Genomic DNA, 23,527 nt, shown 5'->3' with positions numbered 1-23,527 from the left:
TCTCCAAAGATGAAAATGGTCCGTTCCACCTTGTGATGTCATGCAGTGGTAGTTTTCAAGTTAACAGCTCCCTCTACCTTTTGTTCGGTAGAGATAGGCAGTTCCAGGTGTGAAATCATCCAAATGATTCTAGTGAAGGTGCATGGAGTTTAAAAACAAAGCAGAGCACTTCCTGTATTACCACATGACATCACAAGGTGAAACTGAGTTTTCTGTTTGAGAGAAGAACTCAACTGAAATATGCAGGTTTGTGTGTTAAACATACGTGAATGAAACACAACTCCTGATGAAGAAACAACATTATAAGAGATCAGAAAATAGTGCATTATGGGCCCTTTAAAATGTATTTTCTGGCCGTGACTTTCAACAGATCAACTCTGATCATTCAAACTCTATACACCAGTGTTTCCCAAACTTTTTTCCGTGGATCCATATTTTAAATGTCACCTTCACAACCCAAATCAATAGATATTATTCGTAAATCACAAAATAATGTGGATTTGAACATTAAAGAGGATATTTTATTGTTGACTGAGTGATTGTGTCTCTCTGAACAATTAGTTTTACTCAAGTTTAAACAATAAAAAGCAGTCATTGAACCAGCAATAAAAGGATATGTAAGTCGCCTATTTGGACATTAAATGTAGCCCATTTCTTTTTCTTTTCAACGTTCAATTGAATCAGTAATACTGGAACAAAGTAGTCAATAAAATAATAACAAAAAGATTAGAAATGATATAAAACATGTCTTAACATTTCAGCCTACATGCAGATCGTAACAAGGCGACCCTCCCAAAAAATCCTCTAGTGACTCACCTGAGGGTCGCAACCCAGTCTTTGGGAAACACTGCTATACACTATACAGTGTTGTCCTAGTCATGTAATCCACAGCTATTTCCATACATGAATGGTAAATATCTGGCCCAAAGACACAAAAACAGTATGACCAGAGCAGGATTTGACCCACCAACCTTCCAGTTAGAACACTCTACCTCCTATCCCCCAATATTATATTGTGTACAAATGATTAGGGATGCGACATGTTTCCCACAAGATGAGACGAGATATGAGATAGGGTCTACAAGAATCATTAGGTCAGTGGAGATGACGGGTTGGACAAAGGCTCTGTTGTCCCGGGCCCCTCTGTCTAAGGGGCCCAGAATTAATATTAGAAGGGGGCCCATGTGAGTTTTCTTACCCTGGGCCCTCAAATTTTGTTGATGGGCCTGGTTTCAGCTGATAATTTTACATCCCCACTGCAATTGTTTTATAATATTTTAGAGCTTTTTTGAACTACAGCTTTTTAGAGCACTGTACTTTTTTGTCTTATATAAATGCAAACACAAGGAAAAAAAAAAATTCTCACAAGATCATTATGTGGCAATCTTGTGGCATGAGATCTTGGTCCATCTCTACAAATGATCAAAAATGGACATCCATCCATTTTCTCCTGCTTTATCCGGGGCAGTTAATAATGTACAAGATGAGTTAATAGGCCGAGGAACAGTGGACCCATCTAATAGGCTACACTTTTTTTTTTTTTATCTGAGCATATAGAGCATCTGAAATAGAAGATGTACCTGTATCTGATTTTCTTAGTTTAGATTTTCTTTTTTATTTTGATTTGACTCATTAAAACAAATAAGTTCAGTCTCCCAATACTTATTTAATGAAAAAAAAAAAAACTCAAATAATTTGGCTATTTTACTACAGTTGGTTGATAGACCTGTTGATTAATGTGTTTTACTTAGTTTTATGGGATAATACCTAAATATAAATTGTAGTTTTATACCAAATTACAGCAAGCTGAGTTCTACTTTTGAGAATTCCCATATTGATGACATCACACTAAGGAGAATTCTGCCCAAATGTTCTGCAAAATTTACACAAAAGAAACACATTTTTCTGATACTTTAAACATGATTTCAACTATATAAAGTCATTTTCTTATATTTTTATTTGTCAAATAATAATTTTTGTGTACATTAGAGGGGTTTTGCCCCTGTGTACATCATAGTTGCTAGGTAACAGTAATGGAATTCTCTAGGGTGGTGGCATCAGCTGGTTTCACTTTGTGGAACCTCGTAGCATTAGGATTCGTTCACTCAATGGTAGGCGGGTACTTTTTTAATTTAGCCAATCTCTGCTATTTGGTCGTAATATATGTAATGCACCAAATCCATTAGGAAGAAGGGCAATAACGTCTTTCCCCTTGATAAAATTCACCAAACATTCTCTTTGTTCCAGTTTTAAATTCTCGATCTCAACAGAATGTCTGGCTTCGTCTACCTCCATCTCGACCGCTTTGTTTACTGTTGTGCTGGCACAAAAAGGACCCAGACAGGCGCTTGAGTTTGATGTCACGGCTTCACAGCTCTTCGCTGATTGGCCAATGCATGATCTACAACTTCTGGGGTTCATTTAAACCGTCTAGTGTATTCCAATTCCTGACCTAGTCGCTGGAGAGAAATGAAATTTAGCGGAGGCACTAGGAAAGAAATAGTAATTTTCTTAAAGTTAAATTTTAAATATAATGATCTTAACTGTTTAGTAAAATGATTAGTCCAACCTGTCATAGCTACTTTCATTCCACACTCTTCTCTCTCATTTAATGTCTCTAACTCTTAAATTTTATGATTTATGTTTTGATCTGTTTGTATTGTGATTTAACATATTTCTTATTCTGGAAAGCATTTTGAAATACTTTATGTATGAATTGTGCTATACAAATAAACTTACTTTGCCTGCTTTAAATAATCCCAAACAGAATATTGCACAGCCCTACTGACAAATTATGCAGTCTTATGTATGTAAATATGACCTCCTGTTGTGAATTCATATCAATATAATACTTTAAAACCATATTGGAAGGATTACTGCTCTGTTGTTGTTTCAGAATCAATCTTTTCTGAGTTTCTTTAGGTTCTTTTACTCAACTGATGTGCCCCAGGACTCAAACCCATAGCAAAGACACCCAAGATCCTGCTTCTTAACCCTCCCAGGGCCCTCATCATGGTGTTAGCGCAGCCCCTTCGTACATTTATAGACCACTCCGCCGACCACTCGCCCTCAACTATTACCAGGAAGCGTGATTACTTTTGCATGCTCTATATCTATAATGCATTGTCTCAGTCTTTGCGAGATTCCAATTGCCTCTCAATGCACTGATCGCGGCACAAACAGCCCTGCGCTTCATCACAACAATTGAGAGCTTCATATTTCAACCTAATAGTCCTGTATAACTTTAACCATCTATCACAACCTCATTTCATTGTGGCTGCAGTTAATACGCGCTTCCCTGCCAAGTGGAACATTTTCTAATGACGCACACTGATACAAAAAACAAGCCGAGGCAACCCAGTCCGCAGTATATCGCTCACTAATGTGATATCTATAATGCGTTGCACTCTGCCTAAAGGAGATGACTACTACCACCAGGCATATGCAGAAGACACAGAACCCCAAATGACCATGATAATCACGAACAAAGTCAAAAGCATGAAAAACACTGTATGGCCCTCATAATAACGTTTGTAGATTTGCTGTCATTACCAAGGATACGAACAAACAGCTCCAATGGGTTCAACCACAACAGTCAGCAGTGGTGTAATATAGAGCAGAGAGACTGAGGGGCTTGGGGGTTAGATCAAGGTATTTCTAGAAATGTCTGTAAAGTGTGATTTAAATACTTGCCTAATTACACCTACACTTAATACTCAATTTTGTTACTTAAGTAAAAGTACAGATATGAGAGCAAAAAATTACTCAAGTAAAAGTATCACATCACGTGAAAAAATCCACTTACTGTATTTCATGGTTTGGGTGGTTCTGCAACTTATACTATGGTGCAACTTATATTTTAAACTTTTCACACTGACAGCTGTGAGAGGGCGCTCTAGGCTTGTGTGCCCGTATCTGCTACTCTTATTACTCCTGTACCACTGTCACTTCACTCTACTGTGCATGTCTTCTGCAGAAAGAGCTGCTGTCTGTATCATGTTAGTCGATTGCACCATTACTACTGTACCACTGAAACTTTTACAGTTAAACAAACAAAAAGATAACCGAAACCATCTTGTTGGGATTCAGAAAGGCCAGAATAATTCTAACTGGAACTGATGCTGAGTCTGACGACAGCCACACAGAAGAGGAAGTGGCACTCTGTTTACCTCCGGAGATCGTGGAGTTGCTCAGAAGTGACACAGAGGATGAAGAATTCAATGGATTTAGTGATTTGGAGTGAGAGTGAGTTTGGTAAAGTTGTTCTGTTCTGTTGTTAAAGCTATAATTATCTGAATAACTGTTCATATGTTACGTAAACAGCTTGTTGTTCTCTTTTCTGTTATTACTATAACTTGCCTTTCAAGATGAAATGTCGGCTCCTGGTCACTTATTTTATAAAATAAATTTCCCCTAAAAAGTCAGTCTTATAGTCCGATACAAGTTATGTTTTGTAATTCTTCATTAAGCAATTTTTTATCGGAGCGACTCATAGTCCGAAAAATACTTTAAGTGGCTGTTTAAAAATGTACTATTTAAGAGTAAACTGTAAATGTATGTCATGCAGATTTTGACATCTTTAACCCTCTCCAGGCAGGCGTTGCAGATTTGCAACAGCTAAATTCCAAGTACCTACTTACTCCACATCCATATTATATGAGCTTTTTAAACTCAGGAGCCTTTTTTCCCATCCATGCTGATAAACGTGGGCAATGCAGACTGTGCAAGAATGGCTACACGCAAACGGCCTGCCAGAAGTGCAAAATACTTTTTTTGTTTACAAAGGATAAAAAAGTCAGAATTGTATATTACTATCCCATATTATAAATTTCCCCAAATATCAGATTTTTCCTGATACTAAAAATTTATTTGAGCCTGAGAGGGTTAAAACTTAAAATGTAATGATTTTGATAAAGATTTGTGCTAAATTTTGTTCAGTAGAAACAATTTAATCCATATTTTTATCATGTCCTTTTTTTATTATATATTTGATTGTATATTTGTATATTTTTGCACAGACTATGACCGTGTTAAAAGAATAAGCTTTCAGCCTTTTCTGCAGGTTTCAAACTATTATGAAATTACTTTGACTTTTCAGTCCTATTAAAAAATGTAGGGGAGTAGAAAGTACAGATACCTGCTCTCAAATGTAGTATCTACATTAAAATCTTCTTAAGTAAATTACTAGGGATGTAACGATATCCAAATCTCTGTACGGTATTTTCACAATATACCTCTCACAGTACGATAGTTATTGCGATATTTTGTCCCCAAATGACTATGATAATCATAAAGTCAAAAGCATGAAAAACATTGTTTGGCCCTCAAAATAATGTTTGTAGATTTACTGTTGTTACCAAGGATACAAACAAACCGCTCCAATGGGTTCAACCACAACAGTCAGCAGTAGGGCTGGGAATCACAAGGTCCCTCACGATTCGATACGATACTCGATACATGGCTCACGATACGGTATTATCACGATATGGTGATACATGCGATAATCAGTATATTGCACATGATACTCTGTGATATGCTGCTGTTTTTAAGAACCAAACATACAATCATCAAAACAGTGAATAAGTGTATAGCATAAACAAGTTTCCTTCTACTACTTAAGCAACAAAACTGTAGTGCGGTCACAAAAAAAACACCTCTTGACGATATATTGATACAGCAGCGTGCGATGACGATACTGTATCATCGAATCTAGTATCATGATATATATTTTTGCACACCACATAGTAAGCAGTGGTGTAATATAAAGAGGAGCTTGGAGGTTGGATCAAGGTATTTCTATAAAAGTATGTAAAGCGTGATATAAACACCAGCCTAATTACAGAGACCTTTATCCGTTGGCTTATTTATGCAGATTGGACTAGTGCAACTGCTGCTGTCATTATCATGTAATCAAGTACTATTCAACTGGCAGTGTTGTCTTTTAAAACCTGATTAGGATGCAAAACAAGGATGCAATGTTGAGGTGTTTTTTTTCTGACAAATCCATCAGTATGAATAACTTTGCGTAGGTGACAGAGACCACACCTCATTAGCTTGGCCTATTAATTGAGGGCTGCGGGAATTTTAATTAGCAAAAATAGAAAGCACAGCAGATTAATTGTGGTGAAGTGAGCGTTAACAATGTCCTTTGTTGTGTGGGCTAATTTGACCAGTGCATGCTTAAATGATGGATTGAATTGGAAATGTCATCATTTTATAGGCTTGTAAAATAATTGAACCATAGTCAATCAGTTAACATGGAATGGGGCTCCTTTTGCATAATAGCCTATAGATGTATGTTGTAATGGAAGTTAATGAGGGTCATAATAATGCAAAAGTCTTCTATAGGCCTAGGGCTTTTCCAACTGTTTTATGATTTTGTGATTTGTTCATTCACAAACTCTACTGCTACCTTGGGACTGTGAATCTGTGGCAGCAGCCCCTCCACTAGATTCATATATGCGTCAAGTGCCTTGCCCAGGGACACGAAAATGATGTACTGCCTGGCTGGAGCTGAGACTCAAGAACCAACCAACAACTTATTTGGCTATTAATTCTTCAAGGTAACTTTCAAATTCAAGCTGTTAACATAGTTTCATTTGACTAAATTTAACGTCTTGACCCAATAATAACATTAATGAGGCATCAGTTTTATATAGCGCTTTTCTGGACACTCAAAGACGCTTTACAGAGCAATCTGCACCATCGGCCCCTCCGACCACTACCACCATCACTCACACACTCCACTTTCATAACTAGGCAATCTGGGTGAAGTGCTTTGCCTAAGGACACAGTGACAGATTCTGGGACTGGCGCCCCACTGTGGCACCTCATGTTCCCAGCAATCTCCCATCCAAGTACTAACCAGGCCCAAATTAGCTTCTGAGATCTAACAGGATCACACTTTGACAAGCTGGTATGGCCACAACGCTGTTCAACTGCAGATTTTTGTTTCAATATGGCACGGTCTTGGGCCTAGTCAATATTAAAAATGATCAGGTTTTACATTGAGGAATTTACTTTAATATTTGAAACACCAATATTAGTAGTTTTCAGATTCTAGAATGTGATGGTGTCATACTTCTAGGAAGCGGCAAGAGCCAGTTTTTCCTATTGATTATTTTTCTAATATTTCATGGCAAAGTACAGTGTAAATTCCTAAATATAAACCCTGATCATTTCAATTATGGACCTAAAACCATATTATATTCCAACAAAAATCTGCAGTTGAATAATTTTAGCTGACCCTCATCTGTATACTATACAGATGTCGAACTCAAAGTCAGAGGGCCAAAATTAAAATCTGGGACTAAGTCATGGGCCAAACTAAATATTTATTGAAAAATTCTGCATGTTTTCTCTTCTTTCGAGATATGTAATGTTAAACCTCTTATTAAAATAAATGTTTAATAAAAGTTTTGCTTAAACACTGAATCCAGAACAAGCTCAATATAAAATACATTTTAAATAATGTCTCTATAGCCTACCTGTAGCCATTGGGCCAGCTCTAAAACATATCTGATATGATCTCGCGAGCCAAATATAATATCACGGGCCAAATTTTGTCCCCGGGCCTGAGTTTGACATGTCTGGCCTATAAAAGGATGACTGATACACGTATTTAAGAAATTTGGCTGTAACCCACTTCCGGGCACCATTTTTTCACTGTCAGAAATCGCAACAAAAAACGATAGAACGTTTCTCTGCATTTTCTGTGATGAAGATTAGAGTTAGTGACACTCCCATTTTGATAGTCTGTTCTTCTAGGCCTGTGTAGTCTAGTGAAAGTTCTCCATTTCTTACCGTAGCAAGCACGAGTTGTTCTTTTATTTCCGCCACCTGTCTAACTTTTCACCTGCTGGAGTTTATCGGTGTCAAGCCTGAAGCAGGTGTTGCATGTGATGGAGCTGGAGCTGGGTCTGTACAGGAGTGGATAATTACCCCATAAACCTGCAGGTGGAAGAACGAGCGTCAATCCAATCAGAAAATAATTAGCCATAATCGGATGGTTAGCTTACAGCAATTTACAAGTCCAATTTAGGCCTTAAATGTCAGTAAAATGTCGGCTAACGAATCAAAAGAACAAAGATAACACTTAACACTAAGATGATGTGTTTATTTGTGAGGAAACTGTACAAATGTCCAGGAACAAAACCGTGATATTCGAAATTATATAGTAGTAAACGGTGCAGCCATTACAAACTACTTCCAGTCTCCAGCACGACGACGCAACTCCTCCATCTTGCGGCAAGTTCAGCGTATTACACTTCCAACTTTAAAGAAAATTTGCAGAAAAAGTGATATCATTCCCCCCCCTTTTAGAAGTCCGTAAGCTCAGGTCAGTCATTTGGAGCTGGTGTACTTTGTGACCGCCTTGGTGCCCTCGGACACGGCGTGCTTGGCCAGTTCCCCGGGCAGGAGCAGCCGGACCGCGGTCTGCACTTCTCGGCTGGTGATGGTGGAGCGCTTGTTGTACTGCGCCAAACGGGACGCTTCCGTGGCGATCCTCTCGAACAGGTCGTTGACGAAGGAGTTCATGATGCTCATTGCCCGGCTGGAGATGCCCGTGTCCGGATGTACCTGTGAGGAAACAACGGCAAAGCTCGGTAAGTGGTTTAAAAAGCGTGCGTAAAGATGAAAGGTAATGCCCTATTTGTTGTGTAAAAGTTGTGTATTTTCTTGATTGGATGTGTCCCAGTTAAGAGGTTTTTACTTTGAAATGTTCCTGTGGTCCTAAAAATTATAGTAGCATATGGAGAAGTTAGATAAAGTTACAAAAAAATAGGTTATATTGGTGCGTAACTAGGTGAGCGTTTTCTTTCACAGGTTTGATTTTCATAATGGCGTCGTTTGCTGTTACTCACCTGTTTCAGAACTTTATAGATGTACATTGCGTAAGTCTCTCTTCGTTTTATTTTTCTTTTCGTCTTTTTCTCACCAGATGAAGAACTCTTAACTTTCTTTTTGGATATTTCCCCAGTCATTTTGCAGGACTGACTTTTTAAAATTATTTTTCTGTTACGTTAGATACGTAGCATATAAATCAGTGGTTGTTTTTCTGGAATTAAAATCCCAATGCCTTCCCTCCAGGACTCGTTTATAATGGGTGTTAATCATGTCTAAATGAAGCGCACCTGCTCTGTTCCATAGAGACGCTCAGTTGACGCATGACGCAGCCTTTGACGTATGGGAGTAGATCGTTTTTCTCTGGGACTGTCTTTTATGATATTTTAATGCATTTATGGCCATTGTAACATAATTTAATATTGGCAATTTGTTTTTTTAAACTTGCTATACATCAAATTGTCCTCTGGGTGTCACCCTTGTAATAGTTATACTTCAAAAGAGTGCCCAAGCTCTACGTTGGCAAAAATCGATTGACGTTTCTGAATAAAGTAGAAACACAGATAATTATGTAGAAATGTGTTTGTCTTGACCTGTAAAGCATCTTTGAGTGTCTGTGGAAGTGTTATGTATTATTAATATTATTACCATTTGCTGTGGGCTAAAATTGACACTTTATAATACTATTGAACCAGAGCTAATTGAAGACATGCCTTTATCCTGCAATTTCAAAACATCAAGCAGAGATGTCTTAAATGTCTACCACAACATCACTGTTGGTCTCTAGTCACTTGCTTGTATGCACTTTATCAGAAGTACTGACTCCACCAAATGACACTTGGTTTCTGATCAGACTAATGTGACAAATATGTATGCATGTATATTATGATATATTATGATGAAATATGGTTTGCAAGATATGTTAAAGCCCTAAAACAGGCTAGACTTTTAGGACTGTTATTCTTCAGTTATTTCATGGGAATGTTCCTTTTCCCAGCCTTGAGTCTAACGAAAAATTCCTTCTTTCATACGATTTGCAACATGGTTGCATCAAACAGTCCACTGTGGAACTGCTCAGGGGGCCCCCTAGTGGGTTCGTCTGCTCCTTTGAAGGAAAAGAGCGCATAAAATGTCCCTATTCAAAAGCTCACCATATTGTTAAATATACTTCATTTCAGATAGGCTGAAACCATAGACTGAGAAAAGAAGTGGACTAAGGGAGTGTGACGTCCCATAGCATTCAGCTCCAGTCAAATGAAGCTCACAAGGCTAACTGGCGAATTTGGAGCTGCTTTACATTAGGAACAGGAATTTATTAATGGACAAAGTGTCGAAATAAAACCCCCAGGATATATAGAGTGGGCTAATCCAAACTTTTTTAAGACTAAAATGACAATTTACCAATGTAAAGTCATTTGAAAACGGGAGCTCGAAGCAATTTGTGTTTGCAAGGCAGAGACTAGCAGGTTAGCTATGTCCAATTATGTTGTCTGTGGCTGAAATGGTCAGAATTTAAGATGTGGTGTATAAACAGGGAAAGGGCTCGGGCAAGGGTTTTATCTGTATCTTTTTTTATTTGAAAAGTTAAACAATTATTGCAGCTTATTTGAATCTTTTCATAAAGCATATCTAAAGTATATTTTTTTGTTCAGAATTGTATGACTGAATACAAACTCTGACAAAGAATTGATTGTGAGTGTAATACCAAAGGTAAGTCTTCATAGCCTCCTTGTGCAATAACCCACTATGCCCAGATGGTAAAGCACTTTGTTAAGCTCACTGGATCCCATCTCCAAAGACTGGCACAATTTGCCCAGAGCAATTTGCACTTGTTTAAGTTGTGACGGATTTCTATACTTTCTGAAACCATCTGCTCATCTGAATACATTTAACTTCTTTTATGTGCAGCTTGCGTTGAGCACTTGTGTATTTAATTGGCAGACCATTTATTCAGCAGTACTCTTCTTGGCATAGGTCAGATTTTAAAACATTTCTGGCAACCATTTGAGGTGAACTGACATCTCAATCTCTCAAGATAACGCATTAACCTTATTAGTCCTTGTGATATTTTATTTGTTATTCTCTGGAGAATTACATATTGTACTGCTGTTAAAACTGCACTTAACACTTATTGGTTAATTTGAATGTCATAAAGTGGGGTCATTTTATGCTAGCCCATCCAATCCAAGCCTTATTATTTAGACGTCTGCAGCCCTTCAACTTAAATGGCTCATATCATGCTGTTCTCTGATCTATGTTATAATGTTGTTTCCTCATATATGGAGTTGTTTCGTTTCATTCACACATGATTAACACATTAAACAACCCTGCATATTTAGGCTGAGTTCTCTCAAATGGAAAAGAACTTCTTGTGATGTCATGGGGTAATACTGGAAGTGATAATACTGAACGAAAAATAAAAGGTAGGTGTTAACTTCAGCTATTGCATCATGACATCATAAGGTGGAACAGAGCATTTTGAGCATTAGAGATGTAGACAGACTATTAATGCTGGATTACTCAAACATGGGTGAATGAAATAAAACACTTCTCTGGGTATGTTTTTGAGGAGGTAACAGCATCACTAAAAGTTCATGAGTCAATTTTGTGTAATACAGGACCTTTTAATTTCCACAGAATAAACCAAAACATGCCATTGCAACAGTCTAAAAGTCTAAAGAGCTTAGCAGCTACATGTTCCTTTTAACTAAGTGTCTTTTATATTTCATTTTGCCAGTGGCCTTCCTTTGAAATGGCCTTGCCTGTTGCAACCTTGAATAAGCTGTGTACTACTCTTAACCTTGAGTCTTTGAACACTTAGAAGTTGCATTATTATCTATGAAACCCCAGGCTTTTGTTCAAATCTCCAACAAGTTTTTTTTAATTTCATCGTCCTCAAAAGCATATTACTTCTAAATGGGCTCCCACTGAATCTCCCATACCAGTTGATAAAGGTCATTGTCACAAATGCTCTGAGGATAGTTGCTGTCTCTTTGCCACACGTGGCTCTTGTTGCCAGATATCCGCTGATGTTGACCTGTTTCATCTCCAAAGGCCTGGTTGAAGGTGAGCGCACATCTGTTTGTTCAACTGTAACGGAAAACAAAATATTGGCCACTCCATTCATTGCCACCTGATATGAGAGGTGATAGTCAGCAGTTACTCCATTATTGTGATTGCTGTGTTTCAGAGCGAATAGAACAAAGCTGCTGTGTAGCTGGAGATAAGCATTATATTGATACAAACAGCTAAAGATCTACAGTAGTCTACTATTCCACAATGTTTAAAGTTTAGTTCTAGAATACAGTATTTAATCTCATGTCTCATCTCGTCTTGTGGAAAATGTATCTCGTCCCACCCCTAATTTTTAGATATAATAATAAAATGTGAATAAACTGAACATAGAAATTTCTTACCATACAGTGGAACATTCCAGAAAATGCAATAGCATATCCACAGAGACAAGCAGGTGGTGAATCACCCCTTTAAAAAAAGTTATATTGTGCTTCTTTAAAACAGAGAAAGTGTCAGTGTTAATACTGAACACCACAAAAGGTATTGAAACATATTTGAAGAGGGCCACAGACTGGTGTCAATAATGTGGATTATTCAGATAGATGCATTTTACACAGAGCCACTGCAGCTTTAATGAGGCTTTAAAAGGCATAGACATCATTTTAGGTCTGTATAACAATGAATAGTAATGTTGTTGAGGTTATAGTGCCAGAAGCACATTTGCTGTAAAAATGATGGGCCAATTCAGCTGGAGGATTGGGGCCAACAAAAATTAGTCTGAGTGCCACATTTGGACCCCGGGCCATAGTTTGAACATTTCTGATAGCTTTACAGATTAGAGATTGACTGATATGCTTTTTTTTTCATGGTCTATGCAGATACCGATTTAGAATCCAGAGACACTGATGGTGGATCAGCTGTGGCCATATGTTTGAGGCAATATGCAGGGCAGATTTGAATCGTTTTCTCTAAATTATGTAATGTAAATTTACTACAAGCTCACCCATATCCCTAAAACAACACAGCATTCATCCCTAAACAGTGGAGTAATGTCAGACCTCATAACATACACCAGCCAGTTCCAGATGCTTTATATATGTGTGATGATATGTATCATTTTCTATAACAGATAAAGTCACTATGCTATGCCTTTTCATGCCATACCAATGCATTTTTTTCATACAGAATGGTGGATTGTTGGTGGTCATGGAAACTGCACAGACCTTATGCCGAGCAAGAGTTTGGTTGAGCAACAACATGACAGCACTGAGCTGGAGGATGCACTGATAAAGGAGAGACAGGTAAAATCCCTATGCCCAGCTTTGTGTAGCGCTAACTGCAACTAAAATGAATATTTGATGTGCAGTTTATCAAAACAACTATGCTAAATCTGATCTGATATGGCTCCTTTGGCACAAGTCAAAGTCACAGACCTCAAAATGAATGCAGCTCCTCAAATATTATCCTCCTTATTAATATTCACTGCATTATACTGTGCATTCTACCAGCCACTTGAAAGCCAATTATCCTGGTAAGTCCAACACTTTCAGCCCAGCAATCTGCAACAACAGGCATGCCTTCTAGTGACACTCTGAAATTAAACTTTTCTTATCTTTACACTGTATAGTTATACTTAAATGTAAATAAAAAAGGCCGAACTTTGCATTCAGTTACGAGAGCATTTCCCCCCAGTGAACTGAATGAGCTTGACCTTGGTAATGTACTGCATATTACGGTCTTCCTTGTTTAGACTTAGTCTGATTGAGCGATCATAAACGTGGTGATAATGAATCCAGCAGCATCATCAAATGGATCTTCTGTGTATAGAAACCAATGGAAAAGATAAGAGAATGACTGATACAAGATTATTACAATGGGTACAGATATAATAAACCTTACAACATTAAAGTACCAGTACTGAGAACACTAAAGGATTCTCTGCCCATTTTTTATTACAAACTAAATAACTTGTAAAATATTATCAGTTATCAGTGGCCAAATCTACAGCACAATAATTGGCAGACCATTTCCATATGTGCATTATTTCTTCAAAAACATTCTGCAAATTGAAGCAGCAGCATTCTGCAAATGGCTGCAATTTGCTTGAATAGAAAACATCTATTCAGTGGATGTCTTTGGCTAGACTTCATGTTTACTATCTTTGGTTTCTGCCCACACTATCTGTGACAAGCGTACTTCCAAATGAGAAGGTAGTTTTACTTTTAGTTGGGTTTGTTCTATTATCAATATTGAATACTTAATTGTAAATATGGAATAAATAACTTCTATTGCTAATTATTAGTTCATTTTGCCATTTAATGATACACTATATTTAAAAATACATTTACTGATTATTCTGCTTTTTGCCAGTGATGTAAAGTAGTTTCAATATTATTGTTTATCCCAGTGTTTCTCTGTAGTAATATATCATGCTTCCAAATGTGTTAACGTGAGAGGCCTAGGTATTCCAAAACCACCAAACCACCATAAAGACGACCTTTGAAATCCATACTGTTTATAGTGTTGTGGCTATTGCTTCTGCTGGATCCCCAGTCAGCACTTACACAGCCCAAAGAGGCTCATAATCACAAAGAAAGTGCTCCCTTTTGTAAGAACATAATGGTAGACAACACTAACTCATAAACTTTGTGTATTATGCAGATTATCCTTCCTTTTTTGCATTGGATATTTGTTATTTTTGATCAGACTCTGTAGTTATACTGGCTATAGACAGCTACTGTGGGTCAAAGTTTAACATCAGATAAAATTTGGAAAAAATACTTAACTTTGAATGAGAAGAAATCATTTGATTTTGACATTCAAAAGAAGTAATTTTTTAAAGTTCAATGTCTCAAAGTTTCACAAAAAAACTAAAAATTCTGTCTTGATATTACAGTACACACAGTATCTATATTTTCTTTGTTTTTGTTATCTCCATTTTACCCTGACCCTGCAAAACATAAAAATTAACTCACACATTGATAGAACGCCACCAACGTATAACGATTTATTCAGCATCCTTCACATTTCTATTGTTGCTAGGCCAGTGTTTGGTTTGGTTGTTGTAGTACAAGTGGTTTTGTCACAACATGATGGGTTATTTTAGTTACAAGAGCCATTTCAATTTTTTTGCCCCATATTGTCAAAACATACAACGCATGGTTTGAAATTTCAATTTAACTGTTATTGTTCTCATAGTCATACACTGACAGATTCTCATTCAGATAAAGTATAGTAAATGGTGTATTCCTGACCTGGCATCACGTTGCATTTAATTTGGTGGTCTTTTTCCGAAATTGCATCCAGACTCTGACACACTATTGATGACAGCACTTGTAAAATGTTTGGCGTTTCACGACAGCAATGTGGTTTTCTTGGTTTTATCTGAATTGCCATCGTCTCTAGTGTTATAGCTTGCGGTTGCTATGGTCCCTTGGCTTGGTTACCATGGACGAGTATTGATCTAATCCTTAAGAACTGTGGTCATATCCTTGGCGGTTCAGCCATTATTATGCTAATGAGACGCCCCGCACAGCCAATGAGTGATCACCGTGGTTGGTCCTGGAGAAATTGAAGGTTTTGGTGAGTGGCGTGGTGAACTTTTGACCTCAATAAAATCTCCTGTCCTGATCCCAGTCAAGCCTGAAATCTCATAATATATGATGTTACCACCATGGTCAGAGCATAAAATGACTGACTACTGCAAGACACGTATTTAATCACCATATTACAGGAAAGATGAGACTCTTCATAGACATTACTACAGTGCACACTCTAGTGAACAATACGTTATCATCACAAATCAGGAGTCACAGTATAATTTTTAAGAGCTGCAAGAAGGCAATAAAAGGCAATCATTTATGGCTGTTCATGTGATAAATATCTGCATTAAACTGTTGTTTTTGTAGTTTAATAGTTGCAACTAAATCATTGTGCATGTTAACTTTTACAACTCTGGGGCCTAGGTTTGTTTGTACAGTAATCAAAAGTTACTGTAAAAATTATTGTAATTTTTTCCCTACTCGCATCACTAATCAACCCCTTTTAAAGTTTATAAGATTTCAGAATGTTACAAATTGGTTAAAATATACAAATTTAACCAACAACCACTGCAAAATGAATCACAGTTGAATCAAAATCACAATTTGAATCTACAAAATTGGCAAATATCAAAAGCTGCAGTTTTGAAGCACGTTCATTTCCTCCACAAACAAAACAAAATATAATGTCTTTTTAGGCATAAAACCATCTAATTATAGTTTAGATTTGTACAAACATGTTCTAAAATGTGTCTTGTATTAGTTGTATCAGTTTATATATCTGTCTTTTTGTCAATTCTTCTAGGCTTGTTTAAAATGTGAACTTTGCACAGAATCCTATTATTAAAACATAAAATGCAAATCTGATCACAATCGAAATACATGTCAGAAAAAGATCATAATTATATGTTTTCATCAGATTGTTTATCCCTACTTGTTGGTAGCATGTCTAATATTGTAACTACATAAAACTGAATTAGCATATGTCAGAATAACAAAACAAGCAACATGTGACTTTGTTGTACAGCACCGAGCGCACACATGGAGAATGCTGTTGGACCAGATCGAATCATAAGACAGCATCCAGATTGAGAGACCCCCCTCCCCTCTTGCGAGCAGACGCACAGCAAAACAGCCATTCAGCAGTGGGATGGATCCTGACTACTAAAGAGGAAAAGGGCGAGTGAGGGACACCGAACACAGAGGTGAGATAGTGGGAGGAAGAGGGGGGAATGGGAGGCGGGAGAGAGCAAGCAGGAACTCGAATACGGATCTACACGGCACAATTTAAACCTGCGCGTTAACTGGACTTATGTTGGGAACGCGGTTTTGTTTCGGCATGTCACTGCGGGGTGACTGTAAAGCTTCCTATGTGGCAACTGAGGGTCTTTGCGAATAAGGAAGTGGGAGCGCGTTGAAAGCTGCCGGTTGTCAAGCACATTGGTAAGCTGTTTGGAGGTCCCTGACTCTGACCCCCCTCTCGTTACATTTCGGGAAAAGCGCAAAAAGAAACAAGCGGAGGTGCCGTCTAGGGACCTGCCTCAGTCTTTATTAGGTTCATTCACAAAAGCATTGCATCCCATTATCACAGCGATGTAGAGGCATTCTCTCCGCTCGCGTGGAGGAAGGGTCCCATTCACTGCTTTCGGCTTAGCACCTCTCTTCTAAACGCTAGCTCTTTTCATTGCTTCTCTGGTCTCCCCCCGTTCTTCCTCCCTGATTTGTCCCCCTTGCATGCATGTCCCCCTTTCACATCGCTCAAGAAGACTAAAGAAGAAGAAGAAGCCACGTTTCTTTGGGTTAGAAGTGGGTGTTTCTGAAGCTGTCATTGTGTTTGGTGGCGCTACAAAGGGACAGCTGAGCGGGGAGAGACAGCTTTGGAGATAATCAAATTGCCGCCTGGAGGAACAAGAGGGACCTGGGAGTACAGAGAAAACCGACAACTCGTAAAAAGGTGAATTGTGATGAAAGGAAAAGTAGCTCAAAGACTGACAAGTGTTTTGCTGGAGCGTTTCCCCGGGAACATTGCCACTTCTTGAAGGCTGCCTGGATTGCGCTGTTGCTAAGCGAAGACTATTTTGAAGTTCTTTGGGAGACTGTAAGGACACAGCCATGAAGGGGAGTTCTGAGGACAGCATCGAGAGCATCCGGCCCTCCAACCTACAGGCTTTCGCTAACATGTCCACGCTACATGGCATGAGTCATATATTTGCGTATGGACACATGACATTTCGCCGCTTCTTATGGTCCCTCTCATTCTTAGGTTCGTTAGCGTTGTTATTGATCGTGTGTATGGACAGAGTTATATACTACCTGGAATACCCTCACGTCACAAAGTTGGACGAAGTGGCTGCGCCCAACCTCACCTTCCCCGCCGTCACCTTCTGTAACCTCAACGAATTTCGCTTCTCCAAAATCACCAGGAACGACCTCTATCACGTAGGAGAGCTGCTGGCCCTCCTCAACAGCAACTACCAAATAGCTAACCCGCACCTGGCTGACCCCGAGGTGCTGGCCGCCCTAAAGGATAAAGCCAACTTTCAGAACTTTAAGCCCAAGTTGTTTAACATGACGGACTTCTACAACCGTACAGGACATGACATCAAGGAAATGCTGCTCCAGTGCACGTTCAGAGGAGAGGAGTGCTTCCCGGCAAACTTCACCACAGTAAGTACCCATATCTCTGTGGTTCTGTTTGCTAGAATATCTGTCATCGTTCATGGCTCCAGCTGACAGTGCTGTTCCAAGGAGCTTTGACAGTTGGGGTTCATGAAGGTTCAATATGAGCTTCGATTTTGGGTGGAGATTTGGAGAGCTTAAAAGTGCACGGTGTAACTTTTCTGGAGGCTATTTATCTCCATGTATATGTTAATTAGTTAGTTACTTAGTACAGCCTTTATTTGGAGGGACAAGGTACAGAGATGTTTTCTGCTCCAGCTAAATTGCTAGTTTCATCTGCAGTCCCTGATTTACAAAAATTAATTATACAATGCAATTAGTCAACAATAAGAACAATTAAAGCTGTTAACTCTAAGACACACACACACACACACACTCTCATACCATATCACACATTAACAGAGCAAAGCATTAAGCATTTATAACATCACAAATTTCATCTTAATGCTTTGGTTCAAATTGTCCACAGTATGGAGTTAAACTAATCTGTCTTGCATTTATACAACTACAGGTTTTACTTATTGCTCCAGAATATCTCAAAAACATCCATTCTTAACTGTGAGTGGGAGTGGGGTTGCCTGTCCACACATCTGATCTGTAATTTGGCTTGCAAGTTTCCATGGAGATTCAGAAGTTTATGGCCATACTGGGAAACATTCTAGGCACATCTCCATGGAGACAAGCAGGTGACGAACCCTCGACCAGACAAGTTACACAGTGCACCTTTAAGATTACAGATACAGCTAATGGTTTTATGGTGTTGCTGTTTTGTAAGTTTGTTCTGCTTTTTCTGTTGGCTGATTTTTATTCATTTATAGCACAAAATGGAATGAAATTAAAGTACTAAGTTTTTAATGTAAAATTTTATATTTTTCTTCAGAATTTAGTCATTTTTGGAGTCTAGATAATTCCTGTCTTTGATGTCTTCAGATGTGGTTGTGCTTGTTCTACTCTGATTATCAGGGTTAAACAACTTTTAGTGGAATCATACATTACTTCATACTAAACGTTACATGTTAGTAGAAGCGGTGCCTTTCTAGTCTAAAACTGGGGCTTCATAAGACTCTTTTACAGAATAAAGAGTGTTCAACTATTTGCTGCTATATTTAGAGTTCACTCAGGGCTCTGGTGAAAGATCTTACTCTAGAGTTTGTTTTTAAATGTTGAATTGTAGCATTGTAATGTTGTGATGTTGTATAACAGACCTACGTGCTTCCTTACATGTGTTGGAGAAGTTGTTTATCTTTTACTTAATAGTTGATTTGTGTTTATTTATACAATTTCTTTTAAATGATTGCTTTTGCGTACACCCTTTTCCTTGTCTTTAAATGGCATATGACAGATTTGTATGATTCTTAATTTAGACTTCATTTGGTGGGATTATAACTATTGTAATTATAAATGATTGAGTTGAGATGAGTTTTACACAAATCAATAAGCGACTGTTAAGAAATCTAAAAATAAGCACATGTTCTATCCAAAAGTTAGGCACATTTTACATCTAAGAAACACATTTTTTCTGATGCTTTCAACATGAATTCAACAAAATAAATGGCAAACTGGGAATACGAATGTGAATGATGTTAATTATGCTTTAGTAAAATGAGTAGTCTAAACTGTCATGAGCACGTAAGACCCAGGTGTGTTTGTTTAGACAAAAACATAAATGATTATCCTGTTGTGTGGATACTGTTTGGTCTCTGTATGAAGCCTGTCATTAATCATGTGCTCTGTTTATTCAAATGACATGTGTATTTATCTTTTACTGCTTAAATGGTTGAAAGACAAATGCTGTGTTTTGTTTACCTTAGCAAAAGGCCTTTATTTGATTGATTCAGCTGGAGTTCAGACAAAAGGATGGCTGTCTCTTAGGGATTACACTATTCTGGAGTAGCTTTGTTAATTTGAATCCATCAGGGCTTGCACTCAAATGGATGGTTTCCAGATAATCTTGGCAGGTAATATTTTCTAATGGTACAAGAGTAATTGGACAATGTGGCGTGTGTGTAGTCAGTGGTCACCACAAGTTTTACACAGGTTTATACAAAATTTCGGTTCACTTTTTTATATCTATACTTTGCTCTTTTAAAGGTACACTGTGTAACTTTTCTGGGGTGGCAGCCATTTGCTTGTCTCCATGGTGATGGGATTGCTTTGCCTTGGATGTTCCACAGTATCTTATTTGTTATCTTATTCTTAAAACTATCGCAAAAACATACATTATTATTGTAAGCAGGTCCACTTCTCCACAGATCTGACCTATAACTTGGCCTGGTGATGTAGCCTGCTTGTTTCCATGGAGATAGTTAAAGTAAACGCCATACTGTACTCCTCATTTTGAGAAAAAAGTCTATCCTGTTCGCTTCTTCATTTTTCTTACTTGCATCTTTTCTGTATCTTTAATTAGGCCTATAAAAATAAATAAAAGCTGGTGAAGAATATTTTAGGGCTCAATATTTGTCATGTGGACAATTTATAAAAAGTCACTTCTTTGGCTAATTTCTTCATTCTGATTTTTATTAGTTCTGGCTCATGCCTCTTAATGATACTGTCTATTTAAAAATGATTTCCTGGGATTATCTTGCATTATTGTTAAAGTGTCAGTGGCATAAAGTAGTTTCAGTATTATCGTTTATCTCAGTGTATTTCTGTAGCAATATATCGTGCTTTAATTTGCTATTGTGAGCTGCCTATCTTTAATCAACACTGAGAGAGATCTCCTGTGCTGCTGTGTTTTGATTGACTCACTTATGTCATGTAGGTCAAGTCTTCTCTTTCTTATGATAAAGCACAGGTTTTATATTTTGCAGCCAAATATGTTTATTTTATTATAAACTGCAAATATGCTGAATTAGAAATCTCTTCATTTACATTTTGTTCCCAAGCAGCATCCACCAGTGACGTGAGAAGCAAGTCATTCATGGGAAGCTAATTGCTGCTGTGCTGCTTGATTGAAAATGCTTGCCACGTTTAATGAGATGGTAGAAGAAGAGTGAATGAAATGAGATGACGCTGCATGTTGACTTTACAGAATTTGAATGTCCAGCAAAGTGGACATATTTCATTGATATAAGGAGTAGTTCAACATTAACAGTTTTATAAGTTTAAATGATGGTCTTTTTAAAATGTCCTATATTGCACAAAATTGACTCTTGTGAGCTTTAAGACATGTTATTATGCTGTTACTTCCTCAAAAATATACCTGGGGTTGTGTTTTGGTTCATTGTCATGTGTTGGAGTAACCCTGCATTATCCTTTATTTAGTCTGTCTCCAGCTCCAAAGCTCAAAATGCTCTGTTCCACCTTGTGATGTCATGAAGTCCTCGAATTCAAGTTAACTTTTACCTTTTCAAGTCAGCTAACTTTGACCTTTTAATTCAGTAGAAATTGGCAATTCCAAGGATGAAACTATCCAAATTATTTTAATGAAGGTGTCTGGAGTTTAAAAACACAGTTGAGCATTTCTTGTATTACCACGACATCAAATTTTTCACATGTGAACAAAACAAAACACAACTCAGAGTATGACAACATTATAACAGATCAGAAAATAGCATAATATGGGCCTTTTAAATCTACATTTTTACTTCAAAGTCTATATTACGCCTGCTTTTGTCTCTGGAGGGGTATGAAGTGCTCACTGTGTATTTTCTTCATTTCATTTTTCAGTTGAAGTTCTGCAGATGACATCACGACATTACGAATTTGAGTTGCAAAATTATGAGTGTCAGTGCAAGTACTTATTTTGTAAAAGCTCAAAGCACATCTAAAATGTAAAATAGCCGCTACAGCTTAATAATAAATATAAAAGTCTTGTACCTGACATCTAAAACAAGAAAAGTAAAAGTGAACAAATAAACAGTAGTAGAAAACAAGATTAACAGTTAAAGAACAGGATCACTGCAGGCTACATACACATTTATCACTGATACAGTCTTTTGGGATCAGGGAGAGTTGAACTGAACCTTTGTCTCTTTAAATAAGAGGTTTCTGAGTCTGTGTGTTCTGAATATTAATTGTTTTGGGGCAAGATAAAGTGTCCTTTATCTCCCCCCATTGTTAGCGAACAAGCACAATCACAGCAGCAGTGGAGATACTACTTTCAGTTTCACAATTTCACCGTATGAAGCTAATTTGGAAAAAAAAATAGACAAGGATTAGGCCAAAAAGCAAAAGAACATGTTGTGGAAAAAATATTTATCTTTTGATGAACAATAATAATCCATTTGTGAAGCCTGGTGAGTTCAAAATACAAAAAAGGTTTATTCTTTGTTACAGCAGATAAGAAAGGACCTGGGCCTGCCCTGGAGCTCGACAGCCTCCCGCGTCCCAAACAAGTCTTCCTGAGTCTCTCCTGAGCAACTGTGCTCTGAGTATTTGTATCAAAAATGGAAAGTTACATACATATCAAAGCAGAGTGACTTTTGTTTCACAGCCATGAGTTAATCAGCTTTTATTCTTAAAGACAGGTAAAACAACCAAGGGTTTCCTGAAGGGTTGAGACAGTTGTGTTTGCAGAACTATATATAAATGATTGGTCTGGGTTTCATGTAGAAATCACATCAATTTACACAAAACCAGATTGAGAGAAAGCTTTTCTTTACTAGATAAAACACTAAAATGTCCATCACAAACACATTTTGTCCGTTAAACTGCCCATAGTTCTGCGTCAGTGCCACTCAGTCGAAATGTTGAGAGGTATTTTTCGAATAAAATTATGTCAGTGCAAAACCTCTATATTTTAAAAACTGCCTTCTCCTTTTTTCTCTATAATAGTAGTGTTAGTAGAATAACAGGCTGAAATACAGTCCAGGTTTCATAAGTTTTCATTGAGCTAGACTCAGTTACAGTGAATGATGACTTGATCTGATATCATGAGATTCTTGTTGTTTGGTCAGAGCGGTTGAAGCACTGCCACACTGCACTGAGACTCAGTGAGCAGAGTGTTTGTGGAGAAGTGGAGCTCGGCCAGCAATGCCATAGCTGTCCCGCTGTGTTCATACAGCATCTTAGATTTAGACTTAGACAAACTTTGTTGATCCACAAGGGAAATTATTTGGACACAATGGCTCACACATAATAATATAACATAATAACAAAGACCAAAAATATAAATGGTAATACATTCTAAATAAATAGCAAAAATAGCAAGACACTGTTGTCAGATAAAGCATAAGTATATAAATGCATATGTACAAGTAAAAATAAAATACAGAAAAACAGTCCAAAGATGAAAGGATTGACAGGGTATAGAGTTCTGTTACATAAGGTGAGTTGTTGTACAGTTGTATGGAGTATGGTATGGATGTAGTCCTGTATCTCTCACTGTTTGAGCAGAGCTTTAGGAGCCTGTTTGAGACTGAGCTCCTCTGTCCCTCTGTAGTCTGGTGCAGTGGGTGAGCATCTGATAATAATTTCCCATAACTTGCTTGCTTCCCGTCTAACATAGT

The 23,527-nt window shown here is 37.7% G+C and overlaps 2 protein-coding genes across 2 annotated transcripts in view; one reads left to right on the top strand and one right to left on the bottom strand.

The window, feature by feature from the left end:
- Nucleotides 1-8,095: 8,095 nt before the first annotated feature.
- On the bottom strand, nt 8,096-9,092 carry zgc:92591 (uncharacterized protein LOC436997 homolog). Its single transcript, XM_020921646.2, has 2 exons — nt 8,865-9,092; nt 8,096-8,580 (listed from the first exon to the last, which is right to left on the bottom strand). The coding sequence occupies exons 1-2, from the start codon at nt 8,982-8,984 to the stop codon at nt 8,344-8,346; spliced, it is 357 nt and encodes a 118-aa protein (XP_020777305.1). The 5' UTR covers nt 8,985-9,092; the 3' UTR covers nt 8,096-8,343.
- A 3,993-nt stretch (nt 9,093-13,085) lies between these two features.
- Nucleotides 13,086-23,527, top strand: part of asic1c (acid-sensing (proton-gated) ion channel 1c) — a 190,210-nt gene continuing 179,768 nt past the window's right edge. Inside the window, exons 1-2 of the mRNA XM_020924216.2 lie at nt 13,086-13,160; nt 17,502-18,065. Coding sequence (XP_020779875.1) covers nt 13,086-13,160; nt 17,502-18,065 — 639 coding nt within the window. The remainder of the gene's footprint in view (nt 13,161-17,501; nt 18,066-23,527) is intronic.

Source organism: Boleophthalmus pectinirostris, unplaced genomic scaffold (assembly GCF_026225935.1).
Source record: "Boleophthalmus pectinirostris isolate CB_2022bp ecotype Guang Dong unplaced genomic scaffold, ASM2622593v1 HiC_scaffold_16, whole genome shotgun sequence".
NCBI lineage: Eukaryota > Metazoa > Chordata > Actinopteri > Gobiiformes > Gobiidae > Boleophthalmus > Boleophthalmus pectinirostris.
Note: the sequence above shows the minus strand (reverse complement) of the source record. Positions and strands in the feature narration are given on the sequence as shown.

What these genes read in the sequence shown, in the direction of transcription:
- zgc:92591 (XM_020921646.2), bottom strand. Translation starts at nt 8,984, where the DNA reads ATGACTGGGGAAATATCCAAAAAGAAAGTTAAGAGTTCTTCATCTGGT. An exon ending in TCTATAAAGTTCTGAAACAG is followed by an intron (nt 8,581 to 8,864) that starts GTGAGTAACAGC and finishes GTTTCCTCACAG; the next exon opens with GTACATCCGGACACGGGCAT.